This window comes from Pseudochaenichthys georgianus, unplaced genomic scaffold (genome assembly GCF_902827115.2).
Source record: "Pseudochaenichthys georgianus unplaced genomic scaffold, fPseGeo1.2 scaffold_578_arrow_ctg1, whole genome shotgun sequence".
NCBI lineage: Eukaryota > Metazoa > Chordata > Actinopteri > Perciformes > Channichthyidae > Pseudochaenichthys > Pseudochaenichthys georgianus.
In genome coordinates, this window is record NW_027263137.1 from 1 (window position 1) to 17,500 (window position 17,500).

The window sequence follows — 17,500 nt, forward strand, 5'->3', positions numbered from 1 at the left end:
TGTGTGGTGTGTGTGTGTGTGTGTGTGTGTGTGTGTGTGTGTGGTGTGTGTGTGTGTAGTGTGTGTGTGTGTGTGTGTGTGTGTGTTGTGTGTGTGTGGTGTGTGTGTGTGTGTGTGTGTGTGTGTGTGTGTGTGTGTGTGTGTGTGTGTGTGTGTGTGTGTGTGTGGTGTGTGTGTGTGTGTGTGTGTGTGTGTGTGTGTGTGTGTGTGTGTGTGTGTGTGTGTGTGTGTGTGTGTGTGTGTGTGTGTGTGTGTGTGTGTGTGTGTGTGTGTGTGTGTGTGTGTGGCTTTAAGGTGTCGGAAGAAATAGTTTTTAACGTAAAACACACACCGAGATGTTTATCAGTGTATTCAAATGTGCTCTCCAAACAAACCCAACCCATACGTTTCCCCCCTGCAGAGATGGTTATCTCTTTAAACCACAACTACACACACACACACACACACACACACACACACACACACACTTTAATCCCCTCCCCGCAGAGGTGGTTATCTGCAAACATGCAACATTGCACCCCTCCGTGCCCTTGGGACAACACATTAACACAGTAAATGAAACAGCTTTGAGATTTTTATGCTTTTACTTGTGACATTCCTACACTCTGGTACTTCTACTTGTACTCAAGTACAAGATCTGAGTACTTCTACTTGTACTCAAGTGCAAGATCTGAGTACTTCTACTTTTACTCAAGTACAAGATCTGAGTACTTCTACTTTTACTCAAGTGCAAGATCTGAGTACTTCTACTTTTACTCAAGTACAAGATCTGAGTACTTCTACTTGTACTCAAGTGCAAGATCTGAGTACTTCTACTTTTACTCAAGTACAAGATCTGAGTACTTCTACTTTTACTCAAGTGCAAGATCTGAGTACTTCTACTTTTACTCAAGTACAAGATCTGAGTACTTCTACTTTTACTCAAGTACAATATCTGAGTACTTCTACTTTTACTCAAGTACAAGATCTGAGTACTTCTACTTTTACTCAAGTACAAGATCTGAGAACTTCTACTTTTACTCAAGTACAAGATCTGAGTACTTCTACTTTTACTCAAGTACAAGACCTGAGTACTTCTACTTTTACTCAAGAACAAGATCTGAGTACTTCTACTTTTACTCAAGTACAATATCTGAGTACTTCTACTTTTACTCAAGTACAAGATCTGAGAACTTCTACTTTTACTCAAGAACAAGATCTGAGTACTTTTACTAGACCTGAGTACTTCTACTTTTACTAGACCTGAGTACTTCTACTTTTACTAGACCTGAGTACTTTTACTAGACCTGAGTACTTCTACTTTTACTCAAGTACAAGATCTGAGTTCTTCTACTTTTACTCAAGTACAAGATCTGAGTACTTCTACTTTTACTCAAGTACAAGATCTGAGTACTTTTACTAGACCTGAGTACTTCTACTTTTACTAGACCTGAGTACTTCTACTTTTACTAGACCTGAGTACTTCTACTTTTACTAGACCTGAGTACTTCTACTTTTACTAGACCCGAGTACTTCTACTTTTACTAGACCCGAGTACTTCTACTTTTACTAGACCCGAGTACTTCTACTTTTACTAGACCTGAGTACTTCTACTTTTAATAGACCTGAGTACTTATACTTTTACTCCAGTACAACATCTGAGTACTTCTCCCACCTCTCGAGCTCTGCTTTCACTTCCATTGTTTGCAAAAAAAAAAAAAAAAAAAATGCATTTCCTTGTTTTTTATCGATGCAAATTCCCCTAAAACCTGTGCTTAACCACAGAGAAGCTAACCCCTACCCTTTGCACCCCACACTCTTTTCTGTGGGCTCCCCCTCCTCCTCATCTTCAATCCTTCAGGCTGCCCAAGCCCTCGTAGGAAGGAAGTGGCTAATTCAGCCGATCATACAGGAAACAGGAAGTCATTTCCCAGTTGAAGGGAAACACGCTTCTGCTGCGACAGATTTCTCCTCCGCCCACTGCGGGTAATCGCCACCTGATCTCGTGTTGTGATACTGTGTGTTGTTTTTACAATCACAGTAAGTCTGCAACAGAAACATGAACACCTGGTGCACGCAATACCAACGAAGAAGAACCTCAACTTAACTTGAGAAATTAAAATCTTTTTAATATGGCTTTTAATTTGGGTTAACTTTCGATTCTCACTGGTATCATTGTCCTTGTTTTACTGTGTATATTTTTTTATTTTAAATTGTTTTATTGTAGCCTATAGTTGGGCTGCTTTGTGCACGAAAGGCGCCATACAAACAAAGTGTATCATATCATTATTAAATAGTTGCATTAGCTGTGGATTGATAAGATGATTAATTATCTCTTACATGACTAGTCTCTTCATTTCTCTAATGTCAATGCCTCGTCTTTTTATGCTGCTGCTACGCCACATTTGGATCAATAAAGTACTTCTTATCGTATCGTACCTGATCTCGTGATTGTTACGCCTCGTCCCCAGCGGGCAGACTCCTGCGGAATCGGACTACCAGCTGCTGGAAATCGCCCGGCGTTTGGAGATGTACGGCGTTCGTCTTCATCCGGCCAAAGACCGCGAGGGAACCAAACTCAGCCTGGCCGTGGCGCACATCGGCGTGCTGGTTTTCCAGGTAAATGCATCGATATCTGATCCGTATTTTGCAGTAATTAGTGTTTTTGTGGCATGCTTACAATAATACACATTTTGTACACAACTTGTTTAAGAAATTGTGATGTATTCTCATATATCTTCTTCTTTATTAAAGGGATACACAAAAATTAACGCCTTCAACTGGTCCAAGGTTCGCAAACTCAGCTTCAAGCGCAAACGGTTTCTAATCAAGCTGAGAGCAGACCCCGCTGTGAGTTTCGCTTCCTCCCTCCTTTCCCGACTTAATTTCCCACCTTCGCTCCGTATGAAACTTATCTTCACGTCTTCCAGCAAAGCGCCCATCACGACACGCTGGAGTTCGCCATGGCCAGCAGGGATTGCTGTAAGATCTTCTGGAAGATCTGCGTAGAATATCACGCCTTCTTCAGACTCTTCGAGGAGCCGAAGCCCAAACCCAAACCCATCCTGTTCACCAGAGGGTCCTCGTTCCGCTTCAGGTAAGGAGGGGACGGGGGAAAACAGGGATCTGACATTACAACGTTTGCATTATTAGAAAAATCTCCCTGGTCCCAGGCTTGAGCTTCAGCCTCAGGATCCACGTGTCTGGGATCCTCTCCAGAAGGGAAGGAGTCATCACATACAGAGACTAGTTCCTGAGCAGTGTCCTTCACATGCTGATATCAAGAGAGGGAGTCACACAGTCACAATATGGAGGAGTAGAAAGCAGTATTCAATGTTTACTTCAGATTAGCTCCACGTCAGAAATGAGCATGCTTGATGTCTCTCTCCATAGAGGCTGAGTCATCATGTTAATCACATAGCTATCATCTGCCTCAAGTATCCCATGAAACACGATTGCTGCTGCCTTTTGAAAGACATTTTCTAATCTTAACGGCACTTATCTGTAGGGTTGGGAACCGATAAGAAAATGCCGGGCACCGGGTACCAGGGTTTCCGCTAGGATTTTTTCTCGCCGGTCAAATGTCCGGGCAGAATTTATTTTACCGGACTAATTTGAAACTTACCGGTCATATTTCAATAATAATAATAGTTGTGTGGCAGAGTTTCCGTTAGCAGGTAATTACCGGACTATGAGCAGATATGCTTCAGTTTAAAACTCAGTTCACGGGGCTCATTTTTATATTGCTTCAGTTTATAATCGTAACAGATCGAAAAATTCAGATTCATTTTTCAATAAATGATTCCACAAACAACATAATTATTACATTCAAACAAACTACTTGTAGTAGATAACGTACATTATTCAGAAGTTTACATCAACTTTGAATAATAACACGGGAGAAACGGATCCTCTCCCTCCCCTCTCTCTCCTGACAGCCCGTCAGTTTCTCCTGCAGCTCGCTAAACAGAGGGCGGGGCTTCAGGTGATCATGCAGAGCTGCGTGTCTCGGTCAGACTCAGCAGCTGATCTGATCTCTCTCTCGCTCCGGTTACACTTCACTCGCGTTTCTGTCCATATCGATCAGACCCAGCTCTCCTGATCGGCCTTTATAGAGAGCACCGATCAAACTATTAAGAGTGAATATCGGCCGATAATGACCGGCGGCCGATCGATCGGAGCCTCCCTAATTATTACCAGACATTTTGACCGTCAGGTTTAGAATTTACCGGTTTTTTATACATTTTACCAGCTACAAACCGGTAATTACCGGCTAACGGAAACCCTCCCGGGTACCCATACAAAATACACAATTTTGGTTCTGCTTAACGGTTCCCAAACGCGGTAGACCCTGTATTCCACCGGGTCCATCTGCGCCGCGGCGACCCGGTGGAATACAGGGCGGACCCGGAGAATCACAGAACGGCCGGTCGTCAGCGGGTCGTCAGCGGGCCGTTGACGTCCGGTTCGCTGACGGCCGGCACCGCCCTTAATAACGGCATCATGTAAGTTAGGCTGACCGGCGACAGAGGTCCACAGTTGCCCCGCAGCGAGGCTCCCCCCGCGCCCTCCCGTAGGCAGTTCACGTGCTCAGTCACTTCATAACACCGAAGATGGGTCGCGGTAAATGCTCTGGAGTGAGGCGCCACTACACTAGAAAGAAAAAGACAAGGCACAGTGTAACGCCTGTTAATAGCTCGCCACAGGCAGAGCTCAGTTAAAATAAAGCACAGCTATTTTTGTTATCTAAATGTTTGACCTCTTTCTTTTGCAATTTTGGAATCGAAACGGGGAATCAATAAGAACCGGAATCGATAAGAACCGGAATCGATACATTTCAAACGATACCCACCCCTACTTATCTGGTTAAATAATGATATGAAAACAAGCAATGCATCAAGAGATACTAAAGGTACATCTGAGGATTTGCAGAATGAGATTAAACAGATGTTGGCATTACTGGAATATGTAACGACCTAAAACAAATAGAATAGTCGTAACAAATAAAGAGAAATGTCAGAATGTCAGACTCCATGTTGGCGTTGAGCAGATTCTTCAGGTGGTTAAGATGCAGAAGTGTCTCTGGCTTTATTGAAGCTGTATGGACTTTGTTACCGCAGAGCGCATCGGCTCAGTAATCAGTTCAGTCAGAGACTATCTGTAAAACACGCCGTAGCTTAAGGATCAGTGAAGATGTGAAAGGTCATTCGACAGCGCAGTGTGTGGAGAAACAGCTGGGATGCCTTTGTTATCATGTGGACTGTGATACTGGATTAATGCAGACATGTCAGTGTTGCACTCGATAAAGGAGGGGCTTCTTTAAATGGATTCTTTGAAACCAGCTGGTAACTAGTGGAATAAAAAGTAAAAAAATAGCCTCCAAAATGTAGTAAAGTAAATACCGTACTTTTCGGACTATAAGCCGCAACTTTCTTCCCCATTTTTTTTGTACAGCTAACGGCCACTAGGGGACCTCCTAAATCTATGGATTTTACAGGTACAATTAACCACCTTTAACACTACGGGCTCTAGGACCGGTCCGCGCCCGCCACCTCTAAGGGGCGGGCTCCAGCGGGAAAAGCTGGAGGCCGGAAAAGAGTGAGACAGGTAGCACGCCAAAGTAAAAGTGGAACCGAGAGACAGAACGAGAGCAAGACAGACGGACAATTTAGCTGCTGCGGCTTGTATGCAGGTGCGCTGTATAGTCCGAAAAGTACGGTATACAAAGTAGCTTCACTCAAGTGTTTCTCCCTTTGTTCCTGCAGCGGTCGAACCCAGAAGCAGATCATCGATTATGTAAAAGACACAGAGCTCAAGAAAGTTCCATTTGAAAGGTGAAACTTTTCATCTTCATTCACAGAAAACACGATCACATTCCTGATGATTTTAACCCAGTTTGACTTCATCTCAGCCTTCCTCTCCTTTTCCAGGAAGCACAGTAAGATCCTGTCCAACAGCGGCATGACGCCTCAGTCGTCTTCCTTCAGAACACCCGTGCCAAAAGAGGTGAACACACACACACACACACACACACACACACACACACACACACACACATGTATTCACACACACAGGTTGGGATTCTTCTGCAAGTTTATTCCTGAATAACTTCAAAGTCAAAGTGAACTTTATTATCAATTGTCAAAAGACAGAGAGATCGAAATACCGTTTCCCACAATCCTGAACACAAAAAAGCTGTATATAAAAATGTGTATAAAAATATGTATATACCTATATATATATATATACATATGCACAAATTAAGATTAAATAAAAGCACAACAATCAATTTATACAAAATAACAGTTGCTTCAAACCTTTATTTACACACAAAGTTAAAACGTCCAACATTTGACCTCCATGCGTTCCAGTAGATAGATAGATAGATAGATGGATGGATGGATAGATAGATAGATAGATAGATAGATGGATGAATAGATAGATAGATAGATAGATAGATGGATAGATGGATAGATGGATAGATAGATAGATGGATGGATAGATAGATAGACAGATGGATGGATGGATAGATAGATAGATGGATAGATAGATAGATGGATGGATAGATAGATAGACAGATGGATGGATGGATAGATAGATAGATAGATGGATGGATAGATAGATGGATAGACAGATGGATAGATAGATGGATAGATAGATAGATGAATAGATGGATAGACAGACATACCGATAGATAGATAGATGGATAGATGAATAGATAGATAGATAGATAGACAGACAGACAGACAGATAGATAGATAGATGGATGGATGGATAGATAGATGGATAAGTACTTTATTGATCCCAATTTGGGAATTCTTTGCGCCTTTTTCCCGAGAGCACGAAATCAAACATGGCAACTTCTTCAGCAAGTTTATCCCTGAATAACTTGTGTGCTTCTTCCCCCTTTTTTATTTTTTCTCACCCATCTCCTCCTCCACAGAGTGCCATGTCTGTGCAGTCATCAGACCAGCCCGACTCCTCCAGACTCGGCCCTCGAGGCGAGTGTAACGGCTCCGAGGATCCACCGGGGGCCACATCCAACACCAACGGTTTCCACGAGGAACCCACGGCGCCCAAATCAGACCCGACTCAATCCAAACAGAATCATAACGGCGGCGGATCGGCATCGGACCATCAGTTCCTGAACCCAGGTCCATCCTGCAGGGCTAACAAAGGCAGCAGCTCTTCTATTCCTTACATAGACTGCAGCGACATAGACAGTGAATGTGATGTGACGAAGAGCAGCAGGGGCCGCAGCGGGGCAACTGACAGCAAAGCGGACGAGCCTAGTGTATATAATATTAATAATAAGCATGGGGGGCAAGCAGGGAGTCTGTTTGGGGCTGTAAACGGGTTCTACCACACCAATCACCAGGGGCTGATGCAGCAGCAGCAGCAAGGTGTTCTGGGTAATAGAAGTACCGTAGATCCTAACACGCTTAGCCACGAGATAACGGATGATGAAATGGTGCCGAACAGCGGTTCATTTCACGGTCGTCTCCCGCTCCACAGCACGCTCCTGGACGAAGTGTTTCACGGGCGAGAAAAGCAGGTTTTAGGGCGGTCGTTCGGAAACGGGACGAGAAGTCAGTGCGCCAGCCCGGTGATCGGCAGCTTCCACCACCGCACGAACTCCCTCAGTCACGCCGAGATGACGAACGATCAGTCGCATTATTTCGTTAAGCGTCCCGGAGTTTTCCCAGTTGAAGCTCCCGGCGTTCCGACACCTCCTCTGGCTCAGATCCACTACGGTAGCTACTCCCCGGTCACCTCGAACCGCACTCATTTCGCCAAACCGCATCTCAACAACAACGCGCGAAATCGCTCGGACACAGATCCGTTTATTCTCAGCCAATTGACATCCACACCTGTGCACCAGCACGCCCCTCATCGCTCTGCGTCGCACGTCCAAGCGCCGTGTTCGGCCCCGATGGAGCGCAGAACGATTCCCACGAACGGGAATCACGCGGGAAATCACGGACAGGCGCGAACGAACACCGTTCAGCGGCTGTTTGGACGTCAGGGAAAACCCGGGACAAACCCCACGCGGGACAATCACAACAATATAAACGCGCCGGTTCAAATGATCGACGGATCCACAAGCAGCGGCTCTGGATCCGAAACCAGCGACGAGGAAGAGTCGGAAACCGGCAGCAGCGGCGCTTACAGCCACCCGTTAATGTACGGGAATCCCGCCGCGGTTAGCTCCTTGAATTCCGTGAACTCCAACGGCGTGAACTCGTCCCCGATTGGTCGCAATAAGTTCTCTTTCGGGCTGGAAGAGGGGGAGACCGGGCAGAGAGAGGAGAGGGAAGGAGGCCGTTATCGCTTTAACGAGGAAGACGTCGGAGGGCGGGTTTTCAGCTGTTGAAGGGTGAAGATATGCACGATAGGCGCATCTCCGTTAGTGTAGTCCAGATACTGCGCTGGTTGTGTGTAAGCTACGGTAATAGAAGAAATACTCTACTGTGAATCGCGATATTATCCTAGTCCACGTTTCCTCTTGCTGTGATGCACCTTTTTATAACAAGCGCATAGTTTTGGAGTTTGAAAATTGACATGTTTTGTAGGTTTTTTAACTCGGATCTCTGCCCTTCTTTTACGATGACTTTATAATACTTCCTTTCATTTTTTAAACCCCTAAAATCCTTGTTTTGTGTTGGAGACTCAATGCTAAAGTTAAAACATCAAGTACCCGTCCTTAAAATGTGCCATAACCTAAAACAATGTAAATTCAGTGTTTTTATATATATATGCAAAAGACTCATGATGTAGGAAATCTGAAGGAAAACTATCTCACGTACCTCATTCACACCAGCGGTGTTTCAGGGCCGGTTCGGAGCTTGAAAAGCACCGGGTTTTCCTGTTCACACCACAGCGGAGCCGCCTCTTAGCTCCGGAATCCGGTTCGTTTCAAGCACCAACAAATTGTCCGGCCGGAGCAAAAGCACCGCATACGTCACGCTTACGTCGAGGCGGGGCGGGGGCGGGGTCAACTCCTGAACAACAACAACAAGCCCGCGTTTTATCCAGTTTGTACGATGGAGAAACCTAACAAGCAGCAGTGGTCCACTGAGGAGACCAGCTACTTACTGGGAATCTGGGCTTCCGAAGAGGTGCAGAGGAAGCTGGAGCACAATCGGCCATTGTTGTTGTTGTTGTTGTTGTCGGTGTGAGCTGTGAGGGGTTTCCGCGCGGGTTGGCTTTATGAAGCAAACGGTTACGTCATGACGCAAACGATGACGCAGCACCAGTCGGACTCTGGGCGGTGTGAAAAGAGCCGGAGCTAAACCGAAGAACCGGTTCTGAACCTGAAAAGCTCACGGAGCTTGAACCGGAGTTGCGTTGGTGTGCATGAGGTAGTAGAGAATAGTTGCTATTAGTGCTATAACTTTACTCTGTTTAGGACGATTTAAAGTTGAACGTAAATGCATGTTATTGCGACATTAAGGTGTTGGAAAGGAAAGAAGGAACTGATGTTCCGGCGGTTTGTTTTCAGAAAGAGTGGACCAGGACCTGCTGCCTTTCTTGGTCTTACCCCCGTTCGTTGTGATAACATTTAGCGTTGTGTAGAAGTTTCTCTAAATCTCACTTTTATAATTGTATCGCTGTCGTCTCGTGCAATAGGAGGACTTTAAGGGGATAGCCGATAGACGGAGGGACTGATTACAGAATCGTCTTGGTAGAATAATGTGGGTGCTTCTCGTTCGCTTTCCGAGCACTTCCTGTCATTGTGGGTGCCCTGTACTTTGGATGTTTGTTGTAGTACTTCTCAATATCTCAAATAGATTTGCATCAGCTAAATGTGAGGGAGAGAATGAAGACCCGCTTTTATAATCGTATTTGTGATACATTCCTTTCGGTCTTTTCCCTTTCCTATCCTCACACACGTCGTCCTTAGCCGCGCAGCCGTCCACAGCGTTCTGCTTTGCTTTGCTCGGCCCCTGGCACGCTTGATAAAAAACACGTTCTTTGGATGCCGTCCTCTTTTTGTTGCTGTTTTATTGAAGGTGTTTCTGGCACTGCATCCAATCACGGTCATTTGCATTCACTGCTTATTCTCTTGCCCTAGCCATGCTGCTGTTAATCGGCATGTCGTGTTTAGGCTCGGTGCGAACACTAATCAAAGTGTACATTAGGGCTGTGCCATAATGGCAAAAATCATCATCACGATTATTTTGGTCAATAATTGATTGTTAAATATTAAATACGATTATTAATTGACTTTGAAAACATCCATTTATTAAACGTTAAAACAAATACAAATAATAATTTGAACAGTATCTTTTTAACTGTTGATTTCGACTGGAAAACCAATACAAAAATAAATAATACATTTAAATAAATAGTATCAAAAATAATAAATACAAATAAACAATATCAACAAATATTTTGGCGCGCACTTCCACAAGCTACTAAACATATATAAATACAAATAAATTCGATCAAATATGTTGCAGTGCACTGTCACAACAAATAATTTTTCGATTATGTTTTCATAATAGGCCAAAATCATAATTGCGATTTAAAGTACGATTAATTGCACAGCCCTAGTGTACATATTCATGATTTTAGGTTTAATCTGAGCAGGGTTTCTTTGAGCTACTTCTCGATGCATTTAAATCTACTAAGTGACTTAACTTGGCCTCGATTTGATCACCTCATGTGTAGCCCCTTTCCGAAAGCCACACCTTTTCTCTCCTCGCAGCAAAATGTCCACGCTTTGTAAATGCACTGTTTTGCGCATGTCACTGGGAACTGTTTTCCTTTCTCCTCAAACTGAATGCATGTTAACCTGGCGAGCAATGTCCCTGCTTTTCTGTCATCATGCTCGTTTCATCACTTGGTGTTTGTGTCACGGGGCTCGAAATGCTTTCAGATGTTTGAGAAACATTCGGGGCAGGTTACAAATGTCTCGTTTCCTGTTTTTCTTCTTCACAAAGTTTCATGCCTTTTTTGTTCCAACACTGCCACGGTTCATCTCCTGCACCCTTCACATATTCAGGATTAATGTTTCCGCCCGCAGCGACACAAGGATAGAACATGGCTGACTCAACTCCAGTGTGTTTTCAAAAGAGAGAGAGAGAGAGAAGGTAGACGGACACGAGTGAAGTTAAAGCTTAACGCAAGTGCAAAGATAGTTCAGAGAGACGTTTCGTAAGGTGGGAAAGTCTGAGTATTGTCGGAAGATGGACACACACACACACACACACACTCACACACACACACACACACACACACACACACACACACACACACACACACACACACACACACACACACACACACACACACACACACACACACACACACACACACACGAGAACTGGAGTTGAGTATTTCACCATGTCCATTGAGGCTTTTGAATGTACAGTAACCGACTGATCGACGGTGCTTTTGTACGCGGTCATTCGTATGTTAAGGGTTAATCAGAGCCACGTTGTTTTCTAGATTTACTTTCAATCATTGTATTTCTGCGGTTTCACACGCAGCTATGATTTTGGGCAAAGAGTTATGTGAGACAGTGCTATAAAATGCTTGGCAAGAATCCGAGTATTTTCCCAAATGTCGGGACTATTTTCTTAAGCATCACTTAACACGCGTTTTACCGACTGACGTCTTTTGAAGGGATGAACCGGCTTTCTGGCTATTCTTACGTTCGGATGTGAAGCTTGGGAAACGCTTCTGCGACGAATCTAAAGCATATTATTGCAAAAAATACTGGAAAGGCCACCAGAAAAGTGTCTTTATTCCTCTCAAAAGAAAGGGCTTCTCTCAACGCATAAGACCCACTGGTTTTCCCTCTTTGTATTCCTGCTCACCTGTCCTTTTTATTCCCATTAAAAAACACCTTTTACATTTTATTTTCTTGTCTTTGAAAGGTTTAATCTCGTTGCCCTTCGTCTCTCTTTTAACGCTGTAACTGTGTGCACTAGTGTCAATAAAAAAACGACCTTGTTTGTTGGAAATAAAAAGGGACTCCAGCATTTTCTGTAGAGAAAGAAACCCCTCAAACTCCCCCACCCATTTTCCCTTAAGTGTGCCTTAAGTGTGCCTCGCCACCCCCTCCCATGTGTTGTGTTAGCTAGTCGTAGCGTAGAGGTTTTGTTCGGTGGTCTGACCCGTCTGTGTTGCATGTTGTCTAGCTCGTAGTTTCACGTGTTTTGTTTCGTGGCAAGTTCCTTTTCTTCATAGCACCGTCACAGATCTACGCTCAGTGGTTTTTGAGAGACAGTGGACTCTTTGGAGGCTTTGCACACGGGCAAGTATACGGTCACAACTTGTAGTAGTTTGTAGTGACTAGTCGTAGTGAGACGTAGCTTTTGACTTATAAGTTGCGTTCACACTGCGGTACTTTTCCCACAAAGGTTCATGCGAACTTAGTTCATGATCGCGTTCACACCAAAAAGAGCCGGTACTAAAAGTAGTTCATGCGAACCTTTTTACCCGCTCGAAAGTCCCTGCTAGAGAGCAGGGACTTTCGAGCGGCTCTTTTGTGAGAAAAGAGCTATATTCCTGATTGGCTGGCGGATTGCAAACCACGCCCGTAAAACTCCCAAAAAGTTTTGTGAAGCCGCCATTTTATTATCCTCTCATTAGCATTATTAGCATTAGCCCAGCGCAGAAACGCAGAGAGACTAACTTATGTCAACACAAAATAAAACATGGGAGCGGTGGAGATGAGGAGGTGTCGGCGTTCTGGCGATTTACTCGGAAGGCTTCAGTAGAAGCTGCTGGGACTCCCAGCAGCTTCTACTGAAGCCTTCCCCAACTCCGGGGACTTCCGGCCGGGGACTTTGGGCGGCAGTATACGCCGTGAAGTGGTTTGCGGCCTGCCAGTAAATCCAAAGCAGAAGAAGAAGAAGTGACGTCAGCGGCTTCATTTGCCTAATCCTCCCCAGGGATTTATTCTGGTGTGAACGCGATCTGTACTTGGAACTAAATTCGCATGAACCTTTGTGGGAAAAGTACCGCAGTGTGAACGCGGCTATTGTTCTTCTGTCGGGACATTTCCACGATAAGTTGCATTCAGACCAGATTTGTTGCCGTCATCACATCTAAAGTGCATTTTAAGGGAAACAGAAAAGCCAATTTAGTAAATACACGTCGTCATAGTGCGGCAGTAATTCGTTTTCTACCAGTGTTGAAACTATTCTTCCACTAGTCGACTCAACTATTAGTTTTACCTTATAATGCACGGACATGTCTCTCTCATAACCCACAGCTTCTGACTAACTTCTACTTTCTTCCTTCTTTTAAAACTTTTTAACCATATTTTAGAGGAGAACCCAAAAAGCATGGAAGCCCATTTGTGCCTGAAAGAGTCATTAAAATACGGAACTGAAACTGAAGTTATTTTTAAGTCGTAATTATGGAGAAGTTTCTCATAATAATGACCGGCAAGATCTTTCTCTTTTGTCTTTAACTGGTGGAAATAGGCTTCCATAAAAGTAGATCTCGTCGAGTGATCGTAGCGTTTCTTTAGTTTGAACCTGGATCTGAGTACTTCTTATCTTTTCAAAAGTAGAAGTACTCAGGTCTTGTACTTAAGTAGAAGTACTCAGGTCTTGTACTTAAGTAGAAGTACTTAGGTCTTGTACTTAAGTAGAAGTACTCAGATCTTGTACTTCAGTAAAAGTAGAAGTACTCAGATCTTGTACTTGAGTAAAAGTAGAAGTACTCAGATCTGCTTGAGTAAAAGTAGAAGTACTCAGATCTTGTACTTCAGTAAAAGTAGAAGTACTCAGATGTTTGTACTTGAGTAAAAGTAGAAGTACTCAGATCTTGTACTTGAGTAAAAGTAGAAGTACTCAGATCTTGTACTTGAGTAAAAGTAGAAGTACTCAGATCTTGTACTTAAGTAAAAGTAGAAGTACTCAGATCTTGTACTTGAGTAAAAGTAGAAGTACTCAGATCTTGTACTTGAGTAAAAGTAGAAGTACTCAGATCTTGTACTTAGTAAAAGTAGAAGTACTCAGATCTTGTACTTGAGTAAAAGTAGAAGTACTCAGATCTTGTACTTAGTAAAAGTAGAAGTACTCAGATCTTGTTCTTGAGTAAAAGTAGAAGTACTCAGATCTTGTACTTCAGTAAAAGTAGAAGTACTCAGATGTTGTACTTGAGTAAAAGTAGAAGTACTCAGATCTTGTACTTGAGTAAAAGTAGAAGTACTCAGATCTTGTACTTGAGTAAAAGTAGAAGTACTCAGATCTTGTACTTAAGTAAAAGTAGAAGTACTCAGATCTTGTACTTGAGTAAAAGTAGAAGTACTCAGATCTTGTACTTGAGTAAAAGTAGAAGTACTCAGATCTTGTACTTAGTAAAAGTAGAAGTACTCAGATCTTGTACTTGAGTAAAAGTAGAAGTACTCAGATCTTGTACTTAGTAAAAGTAGAAGTACTCAGATCTTGTACTTAGTAAAAGTAGAAGTACTCAGATCTTGTTCTTGAGTAAAAGTAGAAGTACTCAGATCTTGTACTTCAGTAAAAGTAGAAGTACTCAGATGTTGTACTTGAGTAAAAGTAGAAGTACTCAGATCTTGTACTTGAGTAAAAGTAGAAGTACTCAGATCTTGTACTTGAGTAAAAGTAGAAGTACTCAGATCTTGTACTTAAGTAAAAGTAGAAGTACTCAGATCTTGTACTTGAGTAAAAGTAGAAGTACTCAGATCTTGTACTTGAGTAAAAGTAGAAGTACTCAGATCTTGTACTTAGTAAAAGTAGAAGTACTCAGATCTTGTACTTGAGTAAAAGTAGAAGTACTCAGATCTTGTACTTAGTAAAAGTAGAAGTACTCAGATCTTGTTCTTGAGTAAAAGTAGAAGTACTCAGATCTTGTACTTGAGTAAAAGTAGAAGTACTCAGATCTTGTACTTGAGTAAAAGTAGAAGTACTCAGATCTTGTACTTGAGTAAAAGTAGAAGTACTCAGATCTTGTACTTCAGTAAAAGTAGAAGTACTCAGATGTTGTACTTGAGTAAAAGTAGAAGTACCAGAGTGTAGGAATACTCTGTTACAGTAAGAGTCCTGCATTCAAAATGTTACTCAGGTAAAAGTAGAAAAGTATTGTCATCAAAATATAGTGAAACTACCAAAAGTATTGGCAGTGAATTTCATGAAAGCAGCATTCAGTGTTCTAACTCTTCTCCCCTTCCTCCCCCTTCCTCCCCCTTCCCCCCCTCTCTATATCTTCCTCTTCTCCCACAGAAAGCCCCGGGTCAGAGGACTCTCCGCTGGGAAGTCCCCTTGTGGTCGTAAACGGTAACGGTTCTGTAAACGGTCCGTCGGTCGTTAACGTCGGGGGTCAAAGCCCAGAGGCTCGACATCTCGCTCCGCTCACCAGCCCGCTGCTCGCCGACGCTGGATGTCTCCGCAACGAGGATGAAGAAGAGGCGAGGAGGAAGGTAAGACAATAACTTTTGTGTATAAGTATGTATTTGTGTTGTGTGTATTTTCAATGTAGTGTTTTGTGTATGTCTATTATGTATTGTCAAAACAATTAAAAACCAAAAAAGTACATACATAAGTACACTTATACATACACCCATTTCCAGGGTGAGAATAAAATAACGTAAACAAAGTAAAGCTAATCCTCCAGTATTCGTACAGCAGTCATTCGAAAGTGCGTTTTAGGGCGTCTTGAGTTCGGAGTCTGCGAGTCAGTGACGTGTTGGACGTATCGACTGATCTCCCCTCTCGTTTGTGTTCAGAAGTTTCCCACCGACAAGGCTTACTTCATCGCCAAAGAGCTGCTGACCACAGAGCGGACCTTCCTCAACGATCTGCAGGTCATCACACAGGTACCACACACACACACACACACACACACACACTGGGTAATGTGTGGCTAAAGTACATGTATTATAGCTTGTGTGTTGGGACGGTGAGTCACACAGGCGGTGGTTTCACTGCCTCAGATATCGGGAAAGACGAACCAAAATCACAAGCTGACGACATTAAAATAACATGTTGCCACCCGGGCTTTCTGCTCCACTTTCCTTTTATCTTCGCGTCCCGAAAGTGGGCTTTTTTCTGCTTTTAGTTCAGCCCGCAACCGAGGTTCCACATTGTTCTTGTGCCAGATAAAGACACAGCTCCCAGTGAGCATGCTTAACGAACTTGCGTTTCCTAAAGGCGTCTTGTTTTGCACCAGAAAGCAAAGCACGTGTTATAACTGACGCACGCCACGCAGGCTATTTGCTCCGCTCCTTATTTTACAAGTAAAACCCCTGAATCAACAGAAAGGACTCTGCATGCATGAATAAAGTGTGCAGCTGTAGTGTGGGTCGGACTTTGTGTTTGCCGTGAGTCTGGTACGAGTGAGGGGAAGTCAGCAGAAACACACACATCGAAGACCCTATGACCGTAACGTTACCTCGTGGTGGAGCGGGCGATATCACCAAATGGTCCTATGCACACTAGCTACAGTTATTGCGATGAAAAGGATCCTTAAACAATGCAACATAAACGGATGTAAGACATACAACAAGTGCAAAGAATAGAAATCAGGACTTCTTTCTCTCAGCTGATTTTCCGCCTCGACAGTAGCTTCCACCGCCTCTGAAGCGAGGCGTGTGCTGCCTCCTCTTTTAAAGCCTCTTAAAGGTTTTCTTTGGCATCACTGAGAACACACACCCTTCCTCCCCCGTGTTCACCATCACCCTTCCTCCCCTCTCCCCCTTCCTCCCTCTCTCCCTTCCTCCCTCTCTCCCTTCCTCCCTCTCTCCCTTCCTCCCTCTCTCCCTCTCCCCCTTCCTCCCTCCCTCTCCCCCTTCCTCCCTCTCTCCCTCTCTCCCTCTCTCCCTCTCTCCCTCTCCCCCTCTCTCCCTCTCTCCCTCTCTCCCTCTCTCCCTCTCTCCCTCTCCCCTCTCCCCCTCTCTGTCTCCGTCTGTGAAACAGCTGGACGCTCTGCTCTCACTGTCCTTAATCGCGTGGGATTTACTCTGAAGGGGAATATCACACCTCTGTGTCAGCGAGGGTGGAGGGTCAAAGTGTGTGTGTGTGTGTGTGTGTGTGTGTGTGTGTGTGTGTGTGTGTGTGTGTGTGTGTGTGTGTGTGTGTGTGTGTGTGTGTGTGTGGTGTGTGTGTGTGTGTGTGTGTGTGTGTGTGTGTGTGTGTGTGTGTGTGTGTGTGTGTGTGTGTGTGTGTGTGTGTGTGTGTGTGTGTGTGTGTGTGTGTGTGTGTGTGTGTGTGTGGGTCAGTGTGTGTGTGTCTGGGTCAGTGTGTGTGTGTGTGTGTCAGTCTGTGTGTGTGTCTGGGTCAGTGTGTGTGTGTGTGTGTCAGTCTGTGTGTGTGTGTCTGGGTCAGTGTGTGTGTGTGTGTGTGTGTGTCTGGGTCAGTGTGTGTGCGTGCGTGTGTGTGCGTGTGTGTCCTCATTGTTTTTCCCAATATCGGATCAATAAAGTTCATCTTATCTTATGTCACATATGTGTTGCTGTCAGGGTAGTTTTAAATAAAATTCCCGAAGAAAAGGACTTAGTATATTTCGTGTATTTATTTGTTTTAAAGCCTGCTTTTCT

The 17,500-nt window shown here is 43.9% G+C and overlaps 1 protein-coding gene across 1 annotated transcript in view; it reads left to right on the top strand.

The window, feature by feature from the left end:
- Positions 1 to 2,432: 2,432 nt before the first annotated feature.
- Positions 2,433 to 17,500, top strand: part of LOC117443295 (FERM, ARHGEF and pleckstrin domain-containing protein 1-like) — a 19,339-nt gene continuing 4,271 nt past the window's right edge. The window contains exons 1-8 of the mRNA XM_034079263.2: positions 2,433 to 2,598; positions 2,734 to 2,829; positions 2,910 to 3,076; positions 5,745 to 5,813; positions 5,910 to 5,985; positions 6,923 to 7,133; positions 15,189 to 15,385; positions 15,692 to 15,781. Coding sequence (XP_033935154.2) covers positions 2,509 to 2,598; positions 2,734 to 2,829; positions 2,910 to 3,076; positions 5,745 to 5,813; positions 5,910 to 5,985; positions 6,923 to 7,133; positions 15,189 to 15,385; positions 15,692 to 15,781 — 996 coding nt within the window. The 5' untranslated portion in view covers positions 2,433 to 2,508. The remainder of the gene's footprint in view (positions 2,599 to 2,733; positions 2,830 to 2,909; positions 3,077 to 5,744; positions 5,814 to 5,909; positions 5,986 to 6,922; positions 7,134 to 15,188; positions 15,386 to 15,691; positions 15,782 to 17,500) is intronic.